The 26471-nt window shown below is 49.8% G+C and overlaps 1 protein-coding gene across 1 annotated transcript in view; it reads left to right on the forward strand.

The window, feature by feature from the left end:
• Positions 1-26471, forward strand: part of LOC146785399 (putative serine protease K12H4.7) — a 625777-nt gene that overhangs the window by 98127 nt on the left and 501179 nt on the right. Inside the window, exons 2-3 of the mRNA XM_085634403.1 lie at positions 8062-8249; positions 15114-15346. Coding sequence (XP_085490529.1) covers positions 8062-8249; positions 15114-15346 — 421 coding nt within the window. The remainder of the gene's footprint in view (positions 1-8061; positions 8250-15113; positions 15347-26471) is intronic.

The following is a 26471-nucleotide window of genomic DNA, read 5'->3' on the forward strand; positions in this document are numbered from 1 at the left end:
GTGGACGACGTGGTGGTGGACGACATGGTGGTGGACGTGGTGTGTTGGTGGACGTGGTGTTGGTGTTGGTGGTGGATGACGTGGTGGATGTGGTGGTGGTGGATGTGGTGATGGTGGTGGACGACGTGGTGGTGGTGGACGTGGTGGTGGGCGTGGTGGTGGACCTGGTGGTGGGCGTGGTGGTGGGCGTGGTTGTGGGCGTGGTGAACGTGGTGGTGAACATGGTGGTGGATGTGGTGGTGGACGTGGTGGTGGTGGACGTGTTGGTGGTGGACATGTTGGTGGTGGACGTGTTGGTGGTGGACGTGTTGGTGGACGTGGTGATGGTGGTGGACGTGGTGGTGGTGGACGTGGTGGTGGACGTGGTGGTGGACGTGGTGGTGGTGGACATGGTGGTGGACGTGGTGGTGGTGGACATGGTGGACGTGGTGGTGGACGTGGTGGTGGACGTGGCGGCGGTGGACGTGGCGGCGGTCGACGTGATGGTGGTGGTGGTGGACGTGATGGTGGTGGTGGTGGATGTGATGGTGGTGGTGGTGGATGTGATGGTGGTGGTGGTGGACGTGGTGGTGGACGTGGTGGTGGACGTGGTGGTGGACGTGGTGGTGGACGTGGTGGTGGACGTGGTGGACGTGGTGGTGGACATGGTGGTGGTGGACGTGGTGGTGGACGTGTGGACGTGGTGGTGGACGTGGTGGTGGTGGTGGTGGACGTGGTGGTGGTGGACGTGGTGGTGGACATGGTGGTGGACGTGGTGGTTGTGGACGTGGTGGTGGACATGGACATGGTGGTGGAGGTGGTGGTGGTGGAGGTGGACGTGGAAGTGGTGGTGGACGTGGTGGTGGTGTTGGACTTAGTGGTGGTGTTGGACTTAGTGGTGGTGTTGGACGTGGTGGTGGTGGTGTTGGACGTGGTGGTGGTGTTGGACGTGGTGGTGGTGTTGGACGTGGTGGTGGTGGTGGACGTGGTGGTGGTGGTGGACGTGGTGGTGGTGGTGGACGTGGTGGTGGTGGTTTACGTGGTGGTGGTTTACGTGGTGGTGGTTTACGTGGTGGTGGATGTGGTGGTGGTGGACGACGTGGTGGTGGACGACATGGTAGTGGACGTGGTGGTGGTGGTGGACGTGGTGTTGGTGGTGGATGACGTGGTGGTGGTGGATGTGGTGATGGTGGTGGACGACGTGGTGGTGGTGGACGTGGTGGTGGACGTGGTGGTGGACATGGTGGTGGACGTGGTGGTGGGGGTGGTGGGCGTGGTGGTGGGCGTGGTGGTGGGCGTGGTGGTGGGCATTGTGGTAAACGTGGTGGTGGTGGACGTGGTGGTGGTGGATGTGGTGGTGGACGTGGTGGTGGCGGACGTGGTGGCGGACATGGTGGGGGACGTGGTGGTGGACGTGTTGGTGGTGGACGTGTTGGTGGTGGACGTGTTGGTGGACGTGGTGATGCTGGTGGACGTGGTGGTGGTGGACGTGGTGGTGGTGGACGTGGTGGTGGTGGACGTGGTGGTGGTGGACGTGGTGGTGGTGGACGTGGTGGTGGTGGTGGTGGACGTGGTGGTGGACGTGGTGGTGGACGTGGTGGTGGACGTGGTGGATGTGGTGGTGGTCGTGGTGGTGGACGTGATGGTGGTGGACGTGGTAGTGGTGGTGGTGGACGTGGTGGACGTGGTGGTGGACGTGGTGGACGTGGTGGTGGTGGTGGACGTGGTGGTGGTGGTGGTGGATGTGGTGGTGGACATGGTGGTGGTTGACGTGGTGGTGGTGGATGTGGTGGATGTGCTGGTGGTGGTGGTGGACGTGGTGGTGGTGGATGTGGTGGATGTGCTGGTGGTGGTGGTGGTGGACGTGGTGTTGGTGGACGTGGTGTTGGTGGACGTGGTGTTGGTGGACGTGGTGTTGGTGGACGTGGTGTTGGTGGACGTGGTGGTGGTGGTGGTGGACGTGGTGGTGGTGGTGGTGGACGTGGTGGACGTGGTGGTGGTGGACGTGGTGGTGGTGGACGTGGTGGTGGACGTGGTGGTGGTGGACGTGGTGGTGGTGGACGTGGACATGGTGTTGGACGTGGTGGTGGACGTGGACATGGTGGTGGTGGTGGATGTGGTGGTGGATGTGGTAGTGGATGTGGTGGTGGTGGACGTGGTGGTGGTGGACGTGGTGGTGGTGGACGTGGTGGTGGATGTGGTGGTGGTGGACGTGGTGGTGGTGGATGTGGTGGACGTGGTGGTGGATATGGTGGACGTGGTGGTGGTGGACGTGGTGGTGGTGGATGTGGTGGTGGTGGATATGGTGGTGGTGGACATGGTGGTGGTGGACGTGGTGGTGGTGGACGTGGTGGATGTGCTGGTGGTGGTGGTGGACGTGGTGGTGGTGGTGGTGGACGTGGTGGTAGTGGTGGTGGTGGACGTGGTGGTGGTGGACGTGGTGGTGGTGGACGTGGTGGTGGTGGACGTGGTGGTGGTGGACGTGGTGGTGGGTGTGGTGGTGGATGTGGTGGTGGATGTGGTGGTGGACGTGGACATGGTGTTGGACGTGGTGGTGGTGGTGGATGTGGTGGTGGACATGGTGGTGGTGGTGGATGTGGTGGTGGTGGACGTGGTGGTGGTGGACGTGGTGGTGGTGGACGTGGTGGTGGACGTGGACATGGTGGTGGAGGTGGTGGTGGTGAAGGTGGAGGTGGATGTGGAAGTGGTGGTGGTGGACGTGGTGGTGGACGGGGTGATGGATGTGGTGGTGGTGGTGTTGGACGTGGTGGTGGTGTTGGACGTGGTGGTGGTGTTGGACGTGGTGGTGGTGGTGGTAGTGGACGTGGAGGTGTTGGTGGACATGGAGGTGTTGGATGACGTGGAGGTGTTGGATGACGTGGAGGTGTTGGTGGATGACGTGGTGGTGATGGATGACGTGGTGGTGATGGTGGACGTGGTGGTGATGGTGGACGTGGTGGTGGTGGTGGACGTGGTGGTGGACGTGGTGGTGGACGTGGTAGTGGACGTGGTAGTGGTGGGGGTGGACATGGACGTGGTGGTGGACGTGGCGGTGGACGTGGCAGTGGACGGGGTGGTGGACATGGTGGTGAATGCGGTGGTGGTGGACGTGGTGGTGGTGGACGTGGTGGACACGGTGGTGGTGGACGTGGTGGACGTGGTGGTGGACGTGGTGGTGGACGTGGTGGTGGACGTGGTGGTGGACGTGGTGGTGGACGTGGTGGTGGACGTGGTGGTGGACGTGGTGGTGGACGTGGTGGTGGTGGTGGTGGCTGTGGTAGTGGTGGTGGTGGTGGATGTGGTGACCGTGGTGGTGGTGGCCATGGTGGTGGTGGCCGTGGTGGTGGTGGACGTGGTGGTGGTGGTTTACGTGGTGGTGGTTTACGTGGTGGTGGTGGTTTACGTGGTGGTGGTTTACGTGGTGGTGGTTTACGTGGTGGTGGTTTACGTGGTGGTGGTTTACGTGGTGGTGGTGGATGTGGTGGTGGTGGATGTGGTGGTGGTGGACGACGTGGTGGTGGACGATGTGGACGACGACATGGTGGTGGACGTGGTGGTGATGGTGGTGATGGTGGATGTGGTGGTGGTGGACGTGGTGGTGGACGTGGTGGTGGTGGTGGACATGGACGTGGTGGTGGACGTGGCGGTGGACGGGGTGGTGGTGGTGGACATGGTGGTGGTGGACACGGTGGTGGTGGACGTGGTGGACACGGTGGTGGTGGACGTGGTGGTGGACGTGGTGGTGGTGGCCGTGGTGGTGGTGTATGTGGTGGTAGTGGTGGTGTATGTGGTGGTGGTGGTGGACGTGGTGGTGGTGGTGGATGTGGTGACTGTCGTGGTGGTGGTGGCCGTGGTGGTGGTGGCCGTGGTGGTGGACGTGGTGGTGGTGGTGGACGTGGTGGTGGTGGTTTACGTGGTGGTGGTGGACGTGGTGGTGATGGTTTACGTGGTGGTGGTTTATGTGGTGGTGGTGGACGTGGTGGTGGTGGTTTACGTGGTGGTGGTTTACGTGGTGGTGGTTTATGTGGTGGTGGATGTGGTGGTGGTGGTGGATGACGTGGTGGTGGACGACATGGTGGTGGACGTGGTGTGGTGGTGGACGTGGTGGTGGTGGATGACGTGGTGGACGTGGTGGTGGACGTGGTGGTGGTGGTGGATGTGGTGATGGTGGTGGACGACGTGGTGGTGGTGGACGTGGTGGTGGGCGTGGTGGTGGGCGTGGTGGTGGACCTGGTGGTGGGCGTGGTGGTGGGCGTGGTTGTGGGCGTGGTGAACGTGGTGAACGTGGTGGTGAACGTGGTGGTGAACGTGGTGGTGGACGTGGTGGTGGATGTGGTGGTGGTGGATGTGGTAGTGGTGGACGTGGTGGTGGTGGACGTGGTGGTGGTGGACGTGGTGGTGGTGGACGTGGTGGTGGTGGACGTGGTGGTGGTGGACGTGGTGGTGGACGTGTTGGTGGTGGACGTGTTGGTGGTGGACGTGTCTGTGGTGGACGTGTTGGTGGACGTGTTGGTGGTGGACGTGGTGGTGGTGGACGTGGTGATGGTGGTGGACGTGGTGGTGGTGGACGTGGTGGTGGTGGACGTGGTGGTGGTGGACGTGGTGGTGGACGTGGTGGTGGACGTGGTGGTGGTGGACATGGTGGTGGACGTGGTGGTGGTGGACATGGTGGTGGACGTGGTGGTGGACGTGGTGGTGGACGTGGCGGCGGTGGATGTGGCGGCGGTCGACGTGGTGATGGTGGTGGTGGTGGACGTGGTGGTGGACGTGGTGGTGGACGTGGTGGTGGACGTGGTGGTGGACGTGGTGGACGTGGTGGTGGACATGGTGGACGTGGTGGTGGACGTGGTGGACGTGGTGGTGGTGGTGGTGGACGTGGTGGTGGACGTGGTGGACGTGTGGACGTGGTGGTGGTGGACGTGGTGGTGGTGGACGTGGTGGTGGTGGACGTGGTGGTGGTGGACGTGGTGGTGGACGTGGTGGTGGACGTGGTGGTGGACGTGGTGGTGGACGTGGTGGTGGAGGTGGTGGTGGATGTGGACGCGGTGGTGGACGTGGTGGTGGACGCGGTGGTGGACGTGGTGGTGGACGTGGTGGTGGACGTGGTGGTGGACATGGTCGTGGTGGACGTGGTCGTGGTGGTGGTGGACGTGGTGGTGGTGGACGTGATGGTGGTGGTGGTGGACGTGATGGTGGTGGACGTGGTGGTGGTGGTGGTGGATGTGGTGGTGGATGTGGTGGTGGTGGACATGGTGGTGGACGTGGTGGTGGTGGACGTGGTGGTGGTGGTGGTGAAGTGGTGGTGGACGTGGTGGTGGAGGTGGTGGTGGAGGTGGTGGTGGTGGATGTGGTGGTGGATGTGGTGGTGGATGTGGTGGTGGACGTGGTGGTGGACGTGGTGGTGGACATGGTGGTGGACGTGGTGGTGGACGTGGTGGTGGACGTGGTGGTGGTGGTGGTGGACGTGGTGGTGGTGGTGAATGTGGTGGTGGTGGACGTGGTGGTGGACGTGGTGGATGTGGTGGTGGACATGTGGACGTGGTGATGGTGGACGTGGTGATGGTGGACGTGGTGATGGTGGACGTGGTGATGGTGGACATGGTGGTGGTGGACGTGGTGGACATGGTGGTGGACGTGGTGGATGTGTTGGTGGACGTGGTGGACGTGTTGGTGGACGTGGTGGATGTGGTGGATGTGGTGGTGGTGGACGTGGTGGTGGTGGACGTGGTGGTGGTGGACGTGGTGGTGGTGGACGTGGTGGTGGTGGACGTGGTGGTGGTGGATGTGGTGGTGGTGGACGTGGTGGTGGTGGTGGACATGGTGGTGGACGTGGTGGTGGTGGTGGACGACGTGGCGGTGGTGGACGTGGTGGACGTGGTGGTGGTGGACGTGGTGGTGGTGGACGTGGTGGTGGTGGACGTGGTGGTGGTGGACGTGGTGGTGGTGGACGTGGTGGACGTGGTGGACATGGTGGTGGATGTGGTGGTGGACGTGGTGGACGTGGTGGTGGTGGACGTGGTGGTGGTGGTGGACGTGGTGGTGGTGGTGGATGTGGTGGTGGTGGATGTGGTGGTGGTGGATGTGGTGGTGGTGGATGTGGTGGTGTTGGACGTGGTGGTGGACATGGTCGTGGTGGTGGATGTGGTGGTGGTGGATGTGGTGGTGGTGGTGGACGTGGTGGATGTGGTGGTGGATGTGGTGGTGGTGGTGGTGGTGGTGGTGGATGTGGTGGTGGTGGTGGTGGATGTGATGGTGGATGTGGTGGTGGATGTGGTGGTGGTGGATGTGATAGTGGTGGTGGATGTGATAGTGGTGGTGGATGTGATAGTGGTGGTGGACGTGGTGGTGGACGTGGTGGACGTGGTGGTGGTGGAGGTGGTGGTGGTGATGATGGACGTGGTGGTGGACGTGGTGGTGGTGGACGTGGTGGTGGTGGACGTGGTGGTGGTGGACGTGGTGGTGGTGGACGTGGTGGTGGTGGACGTCGTGGTGGACGTGGTGGAGGTGGCCGTGGTGGATGTGGTGGTGGTGGTGGACGTGTTGGGCGTGGTGGTGGTGGGCATGGTGGTGGAGGGTGGGGGTGGTGGAGGTGGTGGATATGGGGGTGGTGGACATGGTGGTGGACGCGGTGTTGGACGTGGTGGTGGTGGTGGTGGACGTGGTGGTGGTGGACGTGGTTATGATGGTGGTGGACGACGTGGTGAAGGTGGTGGTGGATGTGGTGTTGGTGGACGACGTGATGATGGTGGTGGTGGAGGACGTGGTGGTGGAGGACGTGGTGGTGGACATGGTGGAGGACGTGGTGGTGGACGTGGTCGATCACTGGTAATTTCTCTGTGGTTGGCTCTATGGTATCTTTCCTTCATAAATGGAAGCAATTGTTGATTGTTATTTTGAAATCATAGCAGATAAAGTACTGCCACTACTTGAGTTATTCAAGCATTTTAGGCCCGCAGCTGGTAAGTAGTAGGAAAGTAACATGCAAACATAAGGCAATTCAGTAAAATATTATGTGACGGGACACTTTGGAGAGAGCCGTGCACGTGGGAAAACGTATTTGTGATATTTTATAGCTCAGTAGTGATTGCCTTATATAGAGGCTATTGTTAATTGTCGTGACGCAGAACGTTGTAAGGCAAATTGCTGTGCGACCTGCGACAATAAAGAGAGCGAGCGAAAGAGAGAGTGCAAGCTAAAGAGAAAGAGAGTGACTGTTTTTAATCACTGTGAATGACTAATGCTGGAACGCAAACAAGCAGCAGCTGTTTTAAATCACACTCCTGCTTGTGCTGGCCTCTGCCTTGCGGAAGCGAGCAGCAGCAGCCCCATAGCCATATGTTTTCAATTAGAACGCGCGCAGCTGCTCGCTCCCGCAAGCTGGATGCCAGCACAAGCACGAGTGTGCTTGAAAAGAAGCAGACCGAGGGCTAAAGGCTCTCCTAGAGCAGCGCACAAGACCTAAAAAGGAGTCGTACTTTGGCCTACAGATTACACATTGGATGCAAACGTTCTTTTACAAATTACACTGTAAGAGCGCTTTGCTTGAAATAGTTACTTTCCAAAGAGTTGATGCTACAGTGCTGATAGCCATTGCAAACTAAATAATTTCATGACGCAGTGCGGACGTGGGATGGGAACAAACAAAATATAGAGCTACCGTGCAGTAGTTATGTTCCCATCTTCCCCTTCAAAAATCTGAAGATCAGCCTTTCGTTAGGGAGGTAGAGACCAGGGGCAAACCCACCACCCATGGAAGACCATCTACTATATAAAGATTTTACAGCTTTCAGTAAACTTATTTTCCAAGCTTATTTCTTGCACCCCCCAGGTTTGACCTCATTAGTATGTGGACTTTTGTGGAATTATTGGAGTGAGCGTGTATGTTCTGACGTGAAATTAAAGTGTGTCTGGAACAGGATCCTTTGCAGGAGGTGGAAAAACAGCAACATTTTTCAATTGATAATCATTGTTGCACTTGTGTAAACTTATATATTTATGACCAAATTAGAAAACATTTTTAAAAAACGTTTGATAGGGCTAAAATATAAATGGCGTATTTATTCAAGTGTCTTGTTTTTACAGCGATATTTCGTGAATGATACCTTTGCTTCGAATGTAAGTAGCGGCCCCGTTTTCCTGATGATTGGTGGCGAGGGTCCTGCAAACCCAGCTTGGATGACTCATGGCACCTGGTTGACGTACGCGCAAAAACTGGGAGCTGTCTGCTTAATGCTGGAGCACAGGTTCTATGGGAAGAGTCACCCCACTGAGTACGTTGTGTTATTAATAACACTTGTAATCATAATCTGTTGATAAATGTGTGTGGTACTCATCTAAAATAAGGCAAGGAGGGGCGTTTAAATATGGCGCTCAGTCAGTACCTAAACAGCTGTGTAGGTTGGATGAGTCATAGACATCGCAAAGGCACCATCATATGTGCCATTATAATGATCCAGCTTGAAGGTTAAGTTAGACCCAACGCGTTTTGGGCATTAAAAGAACTACATTATGAAATCCAAAAATCTGCCAGATAATTTATTTTTTCCAGTGTGATATTGTCACTTGTTTTTCAGCGTTAACTGAGACTTAACACTTTGCCCCCGCCATCTTTATTCCTCTTTCCCTCTGCCCACCCTTCCTTCCGAAAAGACACATGTTACTTAGGGTCTCATTACGATGTCGAACGGACTGACTTCCATGTTCCTTTGGAGGCGGTCCGATCTCTACAGTTTTGTTGGATGCGGTCGGTCCGACTGCCAGATTACGGTGCATGTCTCCTGTACTATGACCAAGCACTGACAGACTGCCGACTCTGGCAGCCTTTCTCCGAGAAGAACAGCATCCAGAGGGCGGCACAGGGATCTCCGACCGCTGTCCTAATTACGAAGTGGGTTTCTGACAACCTGACCATGGCAGTTTGAGCACCTGCCTTGAGTAATCAGAAATGATGGATTTGAGGTGCATACTCACCCAAATCGGCTTCTCCCCGACTGTCTCTGATGTGGATTCCTTCCTCCAGGCCCCCCTCTACACTGCAGCAGATGAACCCCGAAGCCAACCCTGTGGGCACCGGAATGCAGGTAAGTCAGTAAGTGGCATGTATCCCCATTGACTGGACTGTGCACAGATTGCCACACTCCAGCAATGGGGTACATGGTTCACAAGGCATATCCCCACAAATTACATGCATTTGTGTACAATTCATGTGTTTCCTGTGAGTTTGCATGCACTTGCAGAGGACTTCGGGAAAGTGCCCCTTCTGGAAGAGGAGAAAGTGTCTGTGGAAATCCAAACGTGGAGTCTTGATGAAGAGTATCTGAAAGCAGAGGGGACAGAGTCTGGGTCACTTGGGAGTGTCCAGAGGCTCGTTAGACGAATGCCCTCCGATGTCTGGTGCTTCAGGATAGAAGTTGATGACCTTGACTCTGCAGCTGTAGGGACCAGGCGATGCTGAGGATGACCAGGAGCCGGATACGAGCTGTCCCACGAAGGATGTCGAGCGATGAGGGGGTCGATGACCGACGGGAACATCAACAAGCCTTGGCAAAAGCAACCCACGCAGGAAGTCAAGAAGTTGCAGGAAGAAGACCAGCAAGGTCCAGGAGACTCACCACAAGCAGGGGAGTCAGGGCAAGCCCAGAGCAGTTGGGGGTGCCCAAAGAAGACAAAGTTGACCCTGCACAGGACCCACAGGTCGAAGACACTGGAGTCGCAGGAGGACCTCGGGCAGCTTTACAAAACAGGCCACGGAGCACACGGTGCGATGTGGTTGAAGATCTTTGTAGGAGAAGTTGCCAGAGGTTGGGGCTACTTGGAGCCCAATGCACTTGCTGGAGAATTGCCAACAAGTATTTGCACATGCAAAAGTATGCGATGCACAGGGGTTTGGGTATTGCAACCCCCACGAGGGATTCTGACCTCAACCTAAGTGACAGGACAGCTCGGGCCTCGAGGAACGTAGAAACCCACCTCCTGTGTTTTGAACCCTTCGAAGTGTGTATGAGCTTGGAATCAGCAGACCGGTCAGCAGTGTTGCAGTGCCTGTGACTGCAGGGGAGTGACTCCTTCACTCCAAGGGAGATTATCTTCAGGTGTCTTGGATGCTCCACAGTTCCAACACGGATCCTGTGTGGTGCACAGACGAGGCAGCAGACTGAGAGGGAGACAAAGTCAAGAGTGCCCAGACGGTCAAAGTGCCGTGGTTTCAGTTCTGTATCTTGTCCACGATGAATCTAGGGACCTACACTCAGGTAAGTCCTTCAGTACCCTAAGGAAAGGGTTGGGCAGATTCAGTGGACCCTCCCAGGGAAGGTCTGGACACGGGGGAGGTTACTCCCATGTCCTTTGTCCTGTTTCACGCAAGAGCCAACGGCTCCCAGGACTGATTTGAACTGGGCTATGCACAGGGACACCAAATGTGCCCCTCATGAAGAATTTCAGACGCTGGCAAGCGCACCCACCCAGCCCTAATACATTAAATCCTGTCTGGGAGGTGGTCACACCTCCCTGTGACAGGATGCCTATTGTCCTGCCTTCGCTTGCTCGAACTTGGCTCAGCAGCAGTAGGCCAGAAATGTATTTCTGTTCAGCAGCAACCATTTTGTGCTGTCCGGGACTAGAGGGCTGGTACCGGGAACAGCGAGAGCCTAACTGAGGGCTCTCCCGGTGCGTGGAATCACACCTCCCACAACGGTACGGTGTGGGGGTATGATTTCAACATGTTTGACACCAAACACAACAAGGTTCGTTGCAGCCGTTTTCGAGATGGTCATCGCGCAGTGATGTAATGCCTCTCAATATTAGTATATGACTGCTTCACTAACAACTCGGGAGAATGGACTCCGTAGGCTGCAGGGGTGTCCTGCTCATGCAAGGGCACCCTCTCACGTAGAACCAAGCACCCTGCCCTCAGGATTGTAAAGGCCTGCTAGAGGGGTGACATAGGTTTTAAGTGCAGTGACCCTTAGATATAGTAAACCTATAATTTGAGTAAGTGGTGCATGCAGAAACTTACACAGGCTGAAATGGCAGGCCTGTAGGTCCATTTTGAATGGTCTCTCATGGGTGGCACTATACATGCTACAGCCCATGGGAGACCTCTGGGGTACCTATGCCCTGGGTACATGGGTACCATATACTAGGGACTGACAAGGGTACCCTAGTATCCAATCTGGGGTGTACCCAAGTACATAACAGTTTAGGGCAAAAGCAGATAGACTGGGGTCCTGATTAGCAGGATCCCAGTCAGACTAGTCAAAAACAGCATCACATCAACCAAAAAGTGGGGGTAACCATAAGAAGCAGATCCTACTTTCCTACAACTCTGTTACACTTGAAATGTGTCAGAGAACAGAAAGGAGAGTTCCAATAGCCATAAAGTCCAGTGGCCTCTGCTTATAAGCCCATGCCCTGTGCTATTAAATGTTGGTGCCAAAAGCCAGTTTTAAATCCATCAGGCCTCTTTAATCCACTACCAGACACCCCCTGCCCCTAATCTGTTTCTCTTGCAGGCTCCTGCTTACTCTTAGTGTTTTTACGTCTTTCTCTTCCTTCTTCTTTCCCCCTTGTTTTTCTCTCTCCTGCTTCAGTAAAAGTCCGATGTGGAAAAATAAGCGCCGGTCCCCAAAAATGAGTGCTGGTGGACCCCACCGGCTCGAATTAACCACCGATGAATGCCAAATTTTACTCACAGCAGTTAAGGTTGAAAAAATGTGACCGATACTTCATTTGAGAAAATCAAAGTTATAAATGAATCTTTGATTTTGTATTATGGACTGGGTCATATTGCGATGACACAAAGACCCGCTCACACTCCAAAAAAAGTGACGTCCATATGCTGATTGCAACCTTTCATGAACCATTGGGGGCTAATTCGTGGGAAAATATGCGGTAAAACCAGAATTCTTTTTCTAGTCTAGTTTCTAACCTCTTAGCCCTTTTCATTCTTTCACCTCCGTTTGTATCTGACATGCGTTCATTCTTCATACTTGTGTCCCTCTTTCTCGCCACTCTTACTACTTTGCATCTTCTTAACCGTTCTCCCTGTTCTCTACACTCTACTGGTCCCCCTGCAATTCGTCCTATATAGCCTGTTTCTTTCTTTTCATCTCTGGCCTTTTCTGGCTTTTAGCCATTTCTTTCCTTTTCGTACACTTTCAACTTCCCCCATCTTTTCCTTCCCTCGGGTCCTTTCTTATTCCCCCCCAGACTTTCTCTCTGTTTCCTCCCTTGAGTCTTCATGCTACCATATTTGCACTTTGCAGCACATTGTGCAGTTCTGACCCATCAGTAGATGTTTACTGTGAGGAAAGACGTGAGTTGCAAAACACCTTTTGTGTGTTTAATGCAATCTCAGATTCCTCAAAATCAGGCCCCAAACTCCTTTAAAAGGTAAAAAAAATTCTGACAGAATTTTGAGTTTATCAAGTATGATTAGTTGTCATGCTTTATCTGAATTCCCTTCTCCGTTCCGCATCATGAAGAAATTCTTCGCTGTTCGTTCTCGCTACCCCTGGATAGAGTTAAATGTAGAAAAGAACTTACTCAGCGGCAACTGCCATAAACAAAAGGTGGTGGGGCTGGTGGGGTCGCGCGGTGGAGGGGTGGGCTTGGGGGCAGAAAATACAATATAAAAAAAAACCATGTACCTTTGGCTGCCTCCAGTGTCGCGTCTCGTCTCGCTGCCTCTCCTCTTCCTGCCTGGTCCAAGTAGCTTCTGCAAAAGACTCCTTGTCCAATCCCAGGGATTGGTTTGAGTGGGCAGAAAAGAAGCCCTGCTCAGACCAGGGGGTCTGTGGGGTTTTCCCAACCCGGCTGTTCAATGCAGCTGGACTGGAGAAAACCTAAATGCGCATGTGTGTTTTGGTCGACCTGAGACGGCTGGCTAAACACACATGAGCACTAGGGGAGTGCAGTGCACTAGCACTCCTCCCCCCTGCCATGCCTCGGCCCTGCCGCTCAAAACAAGGCTGGCTAAGAGCTGGCAAATGCAAAATAAAACTATGTAATAATATAGGTTTATTTTACATTTGCTGGCTTTGAGCCAGGCAGTGGGCGACGCTCCTCCGCCTTTGCGGAAGAGCCACCACTGAACTTACTTGCTTTTGCAACTGGAATTAAAAAGAATAGTAACCACCATTTTTTTTTTGCATCCCTGTCTCAAAAGAATGAGTTCTGGTGGTGTTGCATTGTAGGCCATGGACCGACAGACAGGCGGGTGCAGTGTGTTTCTTCAGCTGGCAAAGGACACAAATAGAGGGCTCCATGGGACCCTGGTTAAACGTCGTTTTTTTATGTTTTGTTTTGCTAGGGCTCATCTACAGGCCCTGTCTTACTTGGAGCACTGGCTGAGCCACTATTCAGACAAAGTTCAAACTCTACATTTATTAAGAAATGCAGTAAAATATTATTGTTTCCTTTCATTGTACAGAACTCCATTCACTGTTCACTTTCCCTGATGAAGGAGGCTTGTCTTCCGAAACGTATATTAGCTTGGTACATATAAACGATCTGTCTTACAAGTTACAATGTGAATGCCAGTGCTATAAAGGTATGTCACTTAACACCAATTCACTTAATGATAGTTTGCATAAAGTGCCCACTATGTGACTCATTATGAATTGCCCGGTATTCTGTATTGCGACGTTGGTTCAGGGATGCACCTGCTCCAAATTATAGGCATTGCAAGTTGATCCACCCCAAATCGGGAACGCCTGCGGCCCCGGGGATGCTGGGCCCTTTTTCACTATAATTTCCCTTTTAGGCCGAATACCAGGTATTGGAAATGGTATGGAGGGGCATTGTATTCCCTATAGTGAGCATCAGCTCTGCAATACATACATAAATATACTCTCATAAAGCCCCATCGGGCCGGTGAATTGATTTTCAGGGAAACAAAATGGAAAAGCTGCTTTTCCCTTTAACTGAATGCCCAAAGAGGTTGATATACTCGAGGTGGTGTTGTTCACACTGCGCGCAGTGGTATCGGGGACTGTGACGTAATAAATAAATACACTAGTATAGCAGGGTATGATGTCACAAATTGACTTTCCTAAGAAAAGTAGAGGCTGTGGAATTTAGCAGCACTTGCAGGCTTCCTTGTGTTACATCCACCTTACGTGGTACCGGGAAACAGTCACGCCTGACGTTGGTACACTGGGTGACTTGAGATTTACCAGACCGTGCCTAGTAACATCACTGCTTTAATTGCGCATCTGAAGCTGCTCTTATGATACCACCTGATTTACTCCTTTCATCTGTGTAGTTTAGTCTTGGCTCAGCCCATCGCCATTTGTTTGTCAGTAATGTTTGTTGAGAGCCTTCTCCATAATCTTTGTCTTCATCACTGGTGTTCATATTCAGTCCATCGTCGGCAGTTTAAATTACCTGTAGATTTCTCCCTTGTAGACTGATGCTCTCATATGCTCCTTTTCACTTGCTTTTATCTGTAGTACGTCATCTTTAAATCAACAGTGCTCCCTGGATCCATCATTGTTATTAATTCTCTTCATCAACTCTCCTTATCATGTTTCCATAATATTCGCTACAATCTACCTGTCCATCCCGCACATCCATTCGGCATCCCTCATGAATTGTATCACACATTAGCCCCTATCACGAATGGCCTGGTCGTCATTCCATTAACTATACTTCTAGAAGCCCTGGGTACAGAGAACTCTGGGAGGAGAGGAGGGGTATGTAAAGTACCCTGGATTAGGAGTCGGACTCTGAGGGTTCACTTGGGAATGAGGAATTACCTGGGGAGTCAGTGCTTCTCTGTCCGATTCCCTGTTATTCTTTGTACTTCTCTGCAGTGTCACTTGGAGTTTCACCCTGTTGCCTTTCACCAGCTGAAAAGTCCAGGTGAAAGTAAACAGATATGCTGTGTACCTGTGGAACTCACAATTCTGATAGGGTTTGTATCTGGTGTTAACGCTTCCAATGGAACCAAGGGACCCACTCGTTAAAGGGCCAGTGTATGGTTAACATTTCAAAATTGTGTTAAAATTTGCAATTTTCTCAGTACATTTGGGATATTCTGCTAATATGCATCACTCAGGTTTGTGTACCATATTTTCAATGCAGTTGCTACAGTCTGTGGAAAAGACATGACCTGTTTCTCTCCATCCTCCCAGGGACATGAGCACATCCAACCTACACTACCTCAGCAGTTTGCAAGCCCTCGCTGACCTGGCCCACTTTCAGACCGTGCTGGGTGAGAAGATGGGACTGAGCAACAGGAAGTGGGTTGCATTTGGTGGCTCCTATCCGGGGTCCCTTGCTGCGTGGTACAGACTGAAGTACCCACACCTGGTCACTGCATCTGTCGCTGGTAGTGCACCACTGAAGTCAGTCGTCAATTTTGTAGGTTAGTGGAGACCATCCGGTCAAACCTTTTAACTATTCAAATTATTGCCTTTTTTAGGAACATGAACATATCCCCATGAAGTATTGTATGTATTCAAGAAAGTGTTCTAAATGATTTCTTCTGCTTACCTATCCCTTTTTTACCTGTTATTGCTAGGCTGTTGTTGTACTAAAAGAGTTGATAAACAGAGTAAAACATCTTAAACATGCACACGCCTTCCTCCCTAGTTCTTGGCTCAAGGCAAAGTGACTGCCCTCAGCCATCGAGAAAGTTTACCTGGTTGGGGAGGCCCCTCCAGAGCCAACATCATTGCAGAGTCTGCTTTAGTAGCCAAAGTGTATCACATTCAGCTCATAAGAAGGGAATGTTAATGTGTCTTTTGTGTAAGAAATTTGTGAGCAGGTTTAAGATGTTCATTTGGACACCTTAAGTTAACCCTAACACTTAGGAACTCACCAACATGAGAGTGAGTGTTAGGACGGTGTGGGAGACTGGGTCGGATATACAGACGCGGAGGCTTTATATATTGTCAAACAGAAGTGGTTTTATTGTCAGGTGGCAAAAACAGGGGTGTTAGAGTAGCAGGGAGTGCTTCTTCCTTCAAGTCGGGGTCCTCCAAGCAGAAGGGTGGTGTGGTTGTCTTGGTCTCTTCAACTGTGTGGCCGGTGGCCCGAGATTGATGCTCAGCTCCGTCCGTCGTGGTGTCTTGACCGGAGGCTCAGAAGGAAGAAAAAACAATGGTGGCCGTTTCTGAGTTCTTATTATGAATCAATGCCGTTTTTAACTTCCGTCACCAACACCCGGTGATTCTGGGATCTTTCGGCGCCAGGGAATAGTGAGGCGGTCAGAGGAATAGTGAGGCGGTATGTGGAATAGTGAGGCGATATGGGAATTGTGAGGCGGTATGGAAAATAGTAAGACAATACGGTGATTGACCCAAATTAAAGTCCCAAAGGGGGTGATTCGAACACGGTATACAGCCAACTATGATCAGGATGGTTGGGTGTTTAACAAACAAACCCCCGTAGGTCTTGGGTCCGAACAATCGTCCTCGTTCCCTCCCCGTGTTACCCAATAGCCTCCCCCTCTCCCGTTTTCTCCGCTAAGCACACTCCTCCCGCCGCCCTCGTCTAAGTCTTCCCCAAGGCCCCCTGGAACAGCGGTACTCACCGGCCCCACCGCAACTCTCTGGAGTTGTGGCCGCTCCTCAGCATCCTCCGGTGAACTCCACCACTCCTCGGTCCAGTGGTCGTCTGCTTCGTCTTCCTCGCCTCCGCTCCGGTCGCCGTCTTCGTGTTCCCTCTCCTGCTGGTCGACTCGTAATTCCACACTTGATTCTTCTCTCCGGGTTCCGCTTCCTCTAGACAATAACGACCCTTCCTGGGCGGGCCACGGTTTTACGCCTCCCGACACTCTGCTTCCGGGGTCGGCTCCTCCTCTCTTCTCCGTCGCTCTTTGCTGCGGGAAGACAGGAAAGGTAGGTGCTTCTCTTCCTGTGGTCCTATTTCGTGGATGTTCGTCCCTAAGATGTTCCTCCCCCGTCCTGAAGGATTTTGGTCTCTGTAGTGTGAAGGGGAAGGTAGTCGCTCTCTCGTGGCTCACCTGCTCACATCCCCTTCCCCTCCCCGTCTTACTACTAGGGCTGTTGTCCTGGGGGTATCTCAATAGGAAGTCCACATTTACTTGCTCAGACCACTTTCTGTGGCGGGTTTGGAACCGATAGGGTTTCAAGGCCAGAAACGACCTCAACACTCGTTCATTGTTTCCCTTGTTTTGTGCCAGTCATTCCAAAGGGGCATGGTCCGTAAAAAGAGTAAATTCCCTTCCTTCTATGTAATATCTTAAAGTCTCTATGGCCCATTTGATTGCTAAAGCCTCATTCTCAATTACTGCATAGTTCTGCTCTCTGGGAAATAGTTTCCTGCTAATATACAATATGGGTTTCTCCTCCCCCCTGTTTGATCACCTGGGATAAGACAGCCCCTAATCCTTGTTCTGAAGCATCGGTCTGGAGAATTAAAGGAAGTGAGAAGTCGGGACTGACTAGTACTGAATCCGACGTTAGGGAATTTTTAAGAGTGTCAAAGGCCTGTAGGACTTCCTTCGTGGGTTGTCTCAGTCTCGTTTCTGTGTTTACAGTTTTCTGCAACAAATCGGTAAGAGGGGCCGCGGTTTGGGAAAAGCGGGGTATGAACCGTCGGTAATAACCGAGTAACCCCAAAAAGGCTCGGAGGTCTTTTTTTGTTTGGGGAAATGGGATCTGTGAAATGGCAGCTATTTTGGAATTTTTAGGTCGAATGACTCCTTCGCCTAATAAGTAACCTAAGTACTGCACTGTCTGGGCCGCAAGGTAGATCTTGGCTGGGTTGATCTTAAGGCCATGTTGTCCTAGAGTTTTTATCACTAACGACAGATGAGACATATGTTGAGTCCAATCATCGCTGTAGATGACAATGCCATCTATGTATGCTCCGGCATATTTTTCATGAGGTCTCAAGATCTGGTTCATGGCCCTCTGGAACGTAGCCGGAGCCCCATGCAGCCCGAAGGGTAAGACCTTGAATTGGTACAGCCCGTCTGGGGTGGAGAAAGCAGTTTTCTCTTTGTCCTGTTCACTCGGGGGTATTTGCCACTATCCCTTACAGAGGTCTAGGGTGCTGATATATTTGGCTTTTCCTATTCTTTCTACCATTTCATCTACTCTTGGGAGGGGATACGTATCGAATTCCGAGATTATATTTACTTCACTAAAATCGATGCAAAACCGTACCGAACCATCCGGTTTCGGTACGAGAACTATCGGCGAATTCCATTTGCTGATGGAGGGTTCTATGATATTAATCTATAGCATTTTTTCCACCTCCTCTCGGATGGTTTTTCGGCGGGCTTCAGGTATTCTATAGGGCCTGAGACGTACCCTTTTTCCCAGGGATTGTCTTAATGGCATGCTCCGCCATGGATGTTAGACCAGGAGTTAAGGAGAAGACGTCACAAAGAGGCATGAGGACATCTTGTGGAAATACGGTTTATTAATGGACGAAAGCTCCTCCATTTTGTGTTTCCCAGTCACCATTTTTTGTTCACCTTTTCTAGCCTGCCACCTCAGCTCATATAAATCTGCTCCATCTGCACAAAGAAATGCTGATATTGAATGACCCCAGAGCATATATTTGTTCTTTTCTTGATACGGGCAAGTAGAGCAGGGCACATTGACACAAGGTCAATTACTCATTTGTTTTACTTTCCTACTGACTGATATCACATGTATTACAGCTAACAAAAGACTGCTGATGGTAACAAATTATTGTTGACACAAGAGATGCGACCTTTTGTTCATATCCAGATGATTAATGAAGTGAGCGCCTGACTTTGTAACCACAGGCATGTCTATGTTTATATTTCTGGCACAAGTTATACACAGTTCTGCTTTATTTCTGTTGACCACGGAATTACTGATGATTGATGGATTTTAGTGAGTAATCTTATATTTGTGCTCTGCATGCCACGTATACACATCTGCAGAGGAACTGGTCCTGACCAGTACACTGTGGTAAATATTCTTTTACCTGGACTGAATTTCATACGGAATCTTAAATAAAATAGCTCAGAATAATAAGAGGCAGAATCCGTGGTATAAGAGGTTTCTGAATGGGCTTTATTCCAAAATGGCCGACTCGAGTCGCGGCCTTCAGGTTCCGTCACCACGAGGGTTCAGGAAGTGAAGTACAATACTTTATTGACAAAAAGTAACTTTTATAGGTCATACATTACAATGAAACGAATGCAAAAGGCGTAACAATTGATAAGAGAAATGACATAGTAAATGCGTAACCGAAAATGGGCGTAATAAGGAGTAAAAAGAAACATGATTGGTCATGATGTTGTGCATAGGTGGATCTATAAGATAATACTTGGCATAGATGCGCGCGCAGCAGCATGACGTGTAATTGACGTGTAACTAGGGGGTGAAGGGGACTTGACATTCAGCTCTACATGTGGAGACAAAAAGTCTAGGGGGTCAAGTCAACCTAATCCCAAATCATATCTAACATCCTATGTTTAAAGAACTATGTTATCCACAAGGAAGGACTCTCGGACAGAATCTATTCTATACTGACTGTGTGTGTGCGTGTACAAGCGTCTAAGTGTCTATATGAGATGCGAGAGGCAGAAACTTTCCATGGCAACAGGGCTATGATTTACTTGCATGAGGACAGAAAGGCCGAGCCCTTTGCTTGGGAGCTAAAGGAAATGTTTACCTAAACTACTGGACAGGAATGCATCGGCTGAGGAGCAAAGTAGATAATTCGAAGGTGAAATACAGCTTCTTGGCAGGCAGGCGAAACTGGCCGAGGCAGGCACCGTTAGCTGCACAGGAAGTAGGACAAAGTTCATGGATACAGATGCGAGCTCAAATTGATGCTGTCAGAGGCAGAGAGCAGTGAAAGGCTTTGAGGACAGAATCGGGCCTACTCTGCCTGAACTGTGAAAATGGAGTAACTTTAGCCATATAAAGTCGGTGGCCTTTCATACTTAGGAATTGAAAATCCAGCCCATTGATGGCGGATCTGACAGAGGACATGTTGATGGTGGACGCACATGTGTTTGCGTCTTCGAAACTGGAACTGGAGGGAACATACATGTGCTTGTAACATGCACATAGAACCGTTGGGGTCCAAGATAGGGGACATAACTGATCAGGAAAATCCACATTTCCACATTCCCTCCTTGTCCCCTACTTGCCCTTTAAGAGATATCGATCTTCATTAATCCATCGATTTGCTCATGGAGCATCATTTCTTCTTCTTTCTTCTTCCGTGATTTTGAACGAAAACCTTGATGTGGAATACACGATGTGGCACACAGACCACAAATCGCTGGTCCACATTGCAGGCATAAGCAGCAACTGAATAGTATAAGAAGGCCAATACCTAGGAAGGACAGAACTCTCCATCCCCAGGCTGATATCACACTCCAAAACCACCCGGACCACGTCCAAGTGCCTGGATCCTCGTGTATCTGGCTCACAATCTTATGAAGGCGTGTTATAGCTTTATATACAGATGGCGAATTTTTTGGTATGAATATACAGCAGCTGGATCCGATGACCCTACAAGCTCCGCCCCTATCGGCCAGGATGACGTCAAGGACAAGACGATTCTGAAGAACAACAATTCTCATCACCGATTGCTCCTCTGTCAGATTGCCTAGGGCTGCTATAGTCTCATTCACTACAGCTTCAAGAGTCTTGGTTAGCCTACGTATCAGCTTACTATTTGAAATTGTACCTATATAGGGAAAGATACCTTTATTGAAATCTACATACTTGTCCCATGCCGTCTCAGTATAATCGATAACTGGGAGATCTCTTCGCTCTCTATTGTGTACTAAATGAACATTTCGATAATAATCAGGAGGAGCTAGGAAAACAGGTGGCAAAAGGAATGCTATGTAACAGGTACCATCCCAATCTAGAGGCAGACGCATATATGCGGTCTGACCACATATAAAGTAGGAATGGCGAGAAGCTCTAAATGAAGATTTACCTTGATCACTATATTCTACTGTAGTAACGCATTTGCTATGGCCCATATGTATGGAACCAACTTTTCTTACACATAATTCACCCTTAACTGGAAATACTGACATAGTGGGCAGAATTAGTTCAACTTCGGATTCGACATTCAAAATCATAAGATTAGGTGTAAAATTGCCTAATCCATACACTTCATTTTCCAGATCAGTTCCTGTTCTACTGGGGTGACCCTCCTTATCAGGGTAACAGACTTTGAATAAAACTAGATTCAGATTTCCCCATATCCAATGGTGTTGATAAACTGCTGTGTCTGAGTCTATGGAATTTAGTAAACTAAACCACGCTCCACAGGAGCCATTATGTGTGAACGGATGGGGGAAGAAAGGCAGAACTCCTTTGTTATTCTGATAGGGAGGAAGTCGGCCACACACCCAACAATTAGTGGCATTACTAGTCTGATGGGAATGATGTAACATACTAATAAAAGTGTTATTACGCAGCGCAAGTCTATAAGATAATTCATGTGGGGGTAGGTCACTAAAAGAATGTTCATCAGTTATATTGAAAATATGTTTAGAAACAGGATAATACATATGCAACAATATACTTGCAGTAATTATTATAAAACTCAAGGAAAACAAAATTAATAATGTCATTATACAGTGGCTGCGCAGTGCTTTACAGTATGCATGTCGTTTCAACATTGTTCTTGATTGTTCATGATTCAGACCTAAGGGATACATGTCGGGACAAATTCAACCGCTTCACCTAGGAGAGGACTTAAACAATCAAATCGTCCGACGGCCTGGGTCTAAGTTTCAGTTTGTAAAGGTCTGTGCTACTGGCCTCAGCCAAAGGTAGCTTTGAGTCAATGGGTGAAGTCACACGAGGAGGACTGTTTATATCCGAAGGAAGTCCATGAAATTTCTTGATGTGGCTTGAATGGATCCAACCTTTTCTTCCCTCGATCTTCACGGCTGTCCTTGTGGTCAACAGGACTAGCTTGGGTGCCTTCCACCTCGGCTCCAGTTGGGTCTTTCTGTCAAAGTTCCTCACAAGGACATAATCGCCCGGGATTACGTCATGGGGTTTCACCTCAGTGTTGTCAGGAAAGGCTGCAGCTACCTGTGAACGACAAGATTGTAGTGCAGACATCAAGGAAGCCAGGTAATCTGTCAGCATATTACAATCAACATCAGTTATTTTACGTGGTATAGGCGTCCCCCACATATTCGGTGGTCTGCCGAAGATCACCTCATACGGGGATAGCCCTGTTCGAGAGTGTGCTACCATTCTTATGTAAAATAGTGCAACTGGTAAGGCTACTATCCAGTCAACACCTTTCTCCTGACATATTTTAGACAATCTGATTTTCAAAATTTGATTATGTCGTTCCACGAGACCTGCTGCCTCGGGGTGTCGGACACAATGAAACTTCCACTGATATCCCAGCAAAAGTGAAACATGTTTCATTAATTCAGATGAGAAAGGCTGGCCGTTATCTGAATATACAACACGTGGTAAACCGTACCGTGGGAAGAATTCTCGAACTAGCTGCTTGGCAGTGGTCGGGGCAGTGTAATCTGATACTGGGTACGCTTCAGTCCATCGGGAAAGAGCGCAGACAACTACAAGAACATATTTGAATCCTCGACATCGTTCCATCTGGATATAATCCATCTGGAGAGCTTCGAAAGGATGATCAGGAGTATGAAATCCACCCTGTTCTACAGGAACACTTTTTCCTGGGTTGAACTGACAACATATCATACAGGTACGGATTTTTTGTTTAGCTGCTGCTCGTAAATGTTTATTGAACCAAATGTGTTGAATGCTATCTAGCATAGCTTTTTCTCCTAAGTGCGCCGGACTGTGAATTGTAGCTATAATGGCTTGGACCATAGAGTCAGGAAGAAACCATACAGATTTCTCCTTTGTCACCCATCCCTGATCTGTCTGGATCCCTCCTAGTTCAGTCCATTTCTTTATTTCTTCTGTTGTGGCATGTGACTGTATGTCAATTATGTCAAGTGCGGGATCCTTAATTGTCATACACTGTGTTGGTGTCCGAACTATTGTCTTTGTCATGTCGGATGTGCGAGTCTGAGCAGTCTGTTTAGCTGTTCTGTCAGCTAAATCATTGCCTTGAGAAATGATATCAGTAACCTTCGTGTGTGCTTTACATTTCATAATCGATATAGCTGTGGGCAGATGGATTGCGTCTAACAAAGCATGAATGAGAGACCCATGCTGAATGTGGGTCCCATGGGAAGTTAAATAACCCCTCTCTCGCCAAAGCACCCCGAAGTCATGTACAACTCCGAATGCATAACGTGAATCAGTGTATATGTTAACTTTCTTATATGTGGCTTGAATACAGGCTTGTGTTAGAGCAATAAGTTCCGCTGCTTGGGCTGACAAAGTATCTATACAGTTTGTTTCAATAACTTCAGTGTCTGTTGTGACTGCATACGCGGCCACTAAATCTCCTGTACTTGTTCTCATGCACGATCCATCTACATACAACGTCAGGTCTGGATCTAACAATGGAACGTCTGTTAAGTCTTGTCTGGGTTTCGTCTTTATTTCAATAACTTCAACACAATCATGAGCTAGTGGGTCTGTTCCAATTACAGGTAAAAGTGTAGCAGGATTCAATGTATTACAACGTCGGATCTCTATGTGTGGCTGAAACAATGTCAGTTCATAACCGGTAAGTCTTGCTATGGTCAAGTGTTGTGTTTGCGTTCGGTTCACAAGGACTTCTACTGCATGTGGTACTTGTACTGTCAATGGATGTCCTAACACTATGGCATCGCTTTGTCTAATTGCTAAAGCTGTTGCTGCCACTGATTTCAGGCACGCAGGCAAAGCCTGAGCTACGGGATCTAATGTACTGGAAAAATACGCACATGGCTTGCGTGCTCCTGCTTGTTCCTGAGTGAGTACTGACAAGGCAGTACCTTCGCGTTCTGTAACAAAGAGTGTAAAATGTTTGCTATAACATGGTGTTGCTAAAACAGGTGCTTGACATAAAGCTTCCTTTAGGCTTTCAAAAGCTTGTGTATGTTCCTGAGTCCAAGGGAGAACAGTCGATGTGGCTGCCTCCTGTGTGGTTAACTGAATGAGTGGTTTTGCTAGAAATGCGTACTGAGGGATCCACTGCCTACAATATGAAGTGAGGCCTATGAAAGCCCGCACCTCCTTTTGTGTCTGGGGTATTGACATGTTAGCAATTAACTGGATGCGATCTGGTGTAAGCTGCCTTCCCTCCTTGGACAGCGAGTGACCAAGATAAATAACTCGCTGGACACAGAATTGCAGCTTAGAAGGAGACACCTTGTGCCCCTTGTCGGCTAGAAAATGTAAAACTGTCAGAGAAGCCTTTTCACATTCAGGTTCGCTTCTAGCGGTGATCAGCAGATCATCGACATATTGGAGCAAGGCAGTGTTAACTGGCATGTGGATACTGTCAAGTTCTCGTTTCAGTGCTTGGCTATAGATGCTGGGACTTTCTGTAAATCCTTGAGGAGCGCGTGAGAATTTAAAACTGCGCCCATTTAAACTGAATCCGAACAAATATTGACTTTCCGGATCTATGGGGACGCTGAAAAAGGCATTCTTGAGATCAATTACAGTAAAGAATGTTGCTTCGGAATCAATGGCTGTCAATAATGATGAGATATCGGGGACCACAGGAAATTGTGGTACAATGCATTTGTTTAATTCGCGTAAATCAATAACCAATCGATACACTGGCGGGGCTGTAGGATCTGTTCGTTTAAGAATCGGAATTATCGGTGAATTACATACGTTGGAGTCTGTTTCTACAACTACTCCTTGGGCAATTAGCTCGTCAATGATTTTCAGCAAAGCCACTACAGCATCTGGTGGTAACTTGTATTGTCGCATTCGTGGTAGCACCACTCCTGCCTTTAATGTGACTCGGTATGGTGTAATGTTCATGCAACCAACATCAGTAGGGCCTTGTGCCCATAGATGTGCTGGTAAAGTCTGTAATCGGCGATCCATGTCTCTGGATACATAATGACCTTTAAAATCACGTAAAAACAATCGTACTCCTTCCGGAGAACAACAGATAATAGCCCCTAGGGCTTTTAATGTCTTTATACCTAACAAGTTTTCTGGACAAGATTTGGTAAGCAATAAATCAGTAGTTCGTGTCAAAGGACCAATCGTAAGTGGAAGTGGCTGTGATACCTCATTAACAATAGGCTTTCCTGAAAAACCCAGGGAGATATTCTGAGAGCCTGAGAGGGGTGCCCCTGGAACTTCACTACGTTTTATAGTTGTTCGACTTGCCCCTGTATCGAGTAAGAATTTTCTATCTTGACCTAATAATTCACTATGTACATAAGGTCCTTCTTGATCTACAGGAATCTCGATAAGGGGTAAGTCAACTTCCCTCTCTAGGCTGGTTCATGCGTAACGCTGATACTCAGGATATTCATACTGTGCAGTCTGATACATTTGTCGTGTTGTGGTCTGTGTGGCAGCAGCAGGCAACGGTGGTGCAGCTGGCACAAACTGTATTGGCTGTTGTGCGGCTGGCATGGCCTGGGAATGTGGCATAGCTCCTTGTTCATTCTGATCTTGTCTGAGTGGCCGTGATCTTTCTTGTGTTTTACCTATGGCGATATTATGTTTTAAAACTGGACAATCGTGTACGTAATGACCTGGCTTTTTGCAATAATTGCATGTCCCTTTTACCGGTCCTGCTGAATCGGACTGTGTCATACCCTTTTTATGTCCTTCAGCCGGTACTGTCTGAGACACTAGCATTTTCATTTTTGTATCTTTCATACGTCTTTGTTCGTGTTCTTGTTCATCTCTAATTCTATTGTGATGATACTGTAACATTTGTAGCATTTGTGACGGAGTGTTACTTTGCCAGGTACTCTCGAATTTCAATATTCTATTCTTTACTGGAGGTAATGCATTTTCTACTAATTTTGTCACAAATAAATGTGGATACGATTCACTACTTGCTTTTATACCACTATTTACACCAAAACATTTTTCAAATCGGGCATAATAATCACTTGTGTCTTCATCATGCTTTTGTTTACAGGCTGAGATTGCACCCCAATCTTCCTTTTTCGTAGTTAATAAACGTGGCAGTACTTGTACTAGTAAACCTGGTAATGCTTTAACTTTATCCCCGAGCCCTGAACCTGCAGTTCGGGCCCTTTCCTCTGCTTCTAGTGCTGTCCAATCTATTTTTTGCTCTCCCACTTCCCACTCTTTTTCTTTCAGCTTTTCATAAATGCCAGCAGGCATTAGCACCTTTAATATCGTCATAATATCAGGATAGGTATACTCTCCCATCAGTAACATGTCTTTAATTTCTCGGTGAAAACCCGCTGGGTCTTTGTCATGGCTCGGTACTACTTTCTTCATTTCTAACAATTCAATTTTTGTTATGGGTGTGTATACAAATACACGGTGAAACTGATTGTCTTCGCCTTTTATTGGGTGCACTTCTCGTAAGGGATTTTGTCTATCCATATAATACGGCGTTCTTTCTTTGCGGGGCAGCGAGAAAGAATCCGGACTTACAAAAAGGAC

The sequence above is a fragment of the Triturus cristatus genome, chromosome 11 (assembly GCF_964204655.1).
Source record: "Triturus cristatus chromosome 11, aTriCri1.1, whole genome shotgun sequence".
Classification (NCBI taxonomy): domain Eukaryota; kingdom Metazoa; phylum Chordata; class Amphibia; order Caudata; family Salamandridae; genus Triturus; species Triturus cristatus.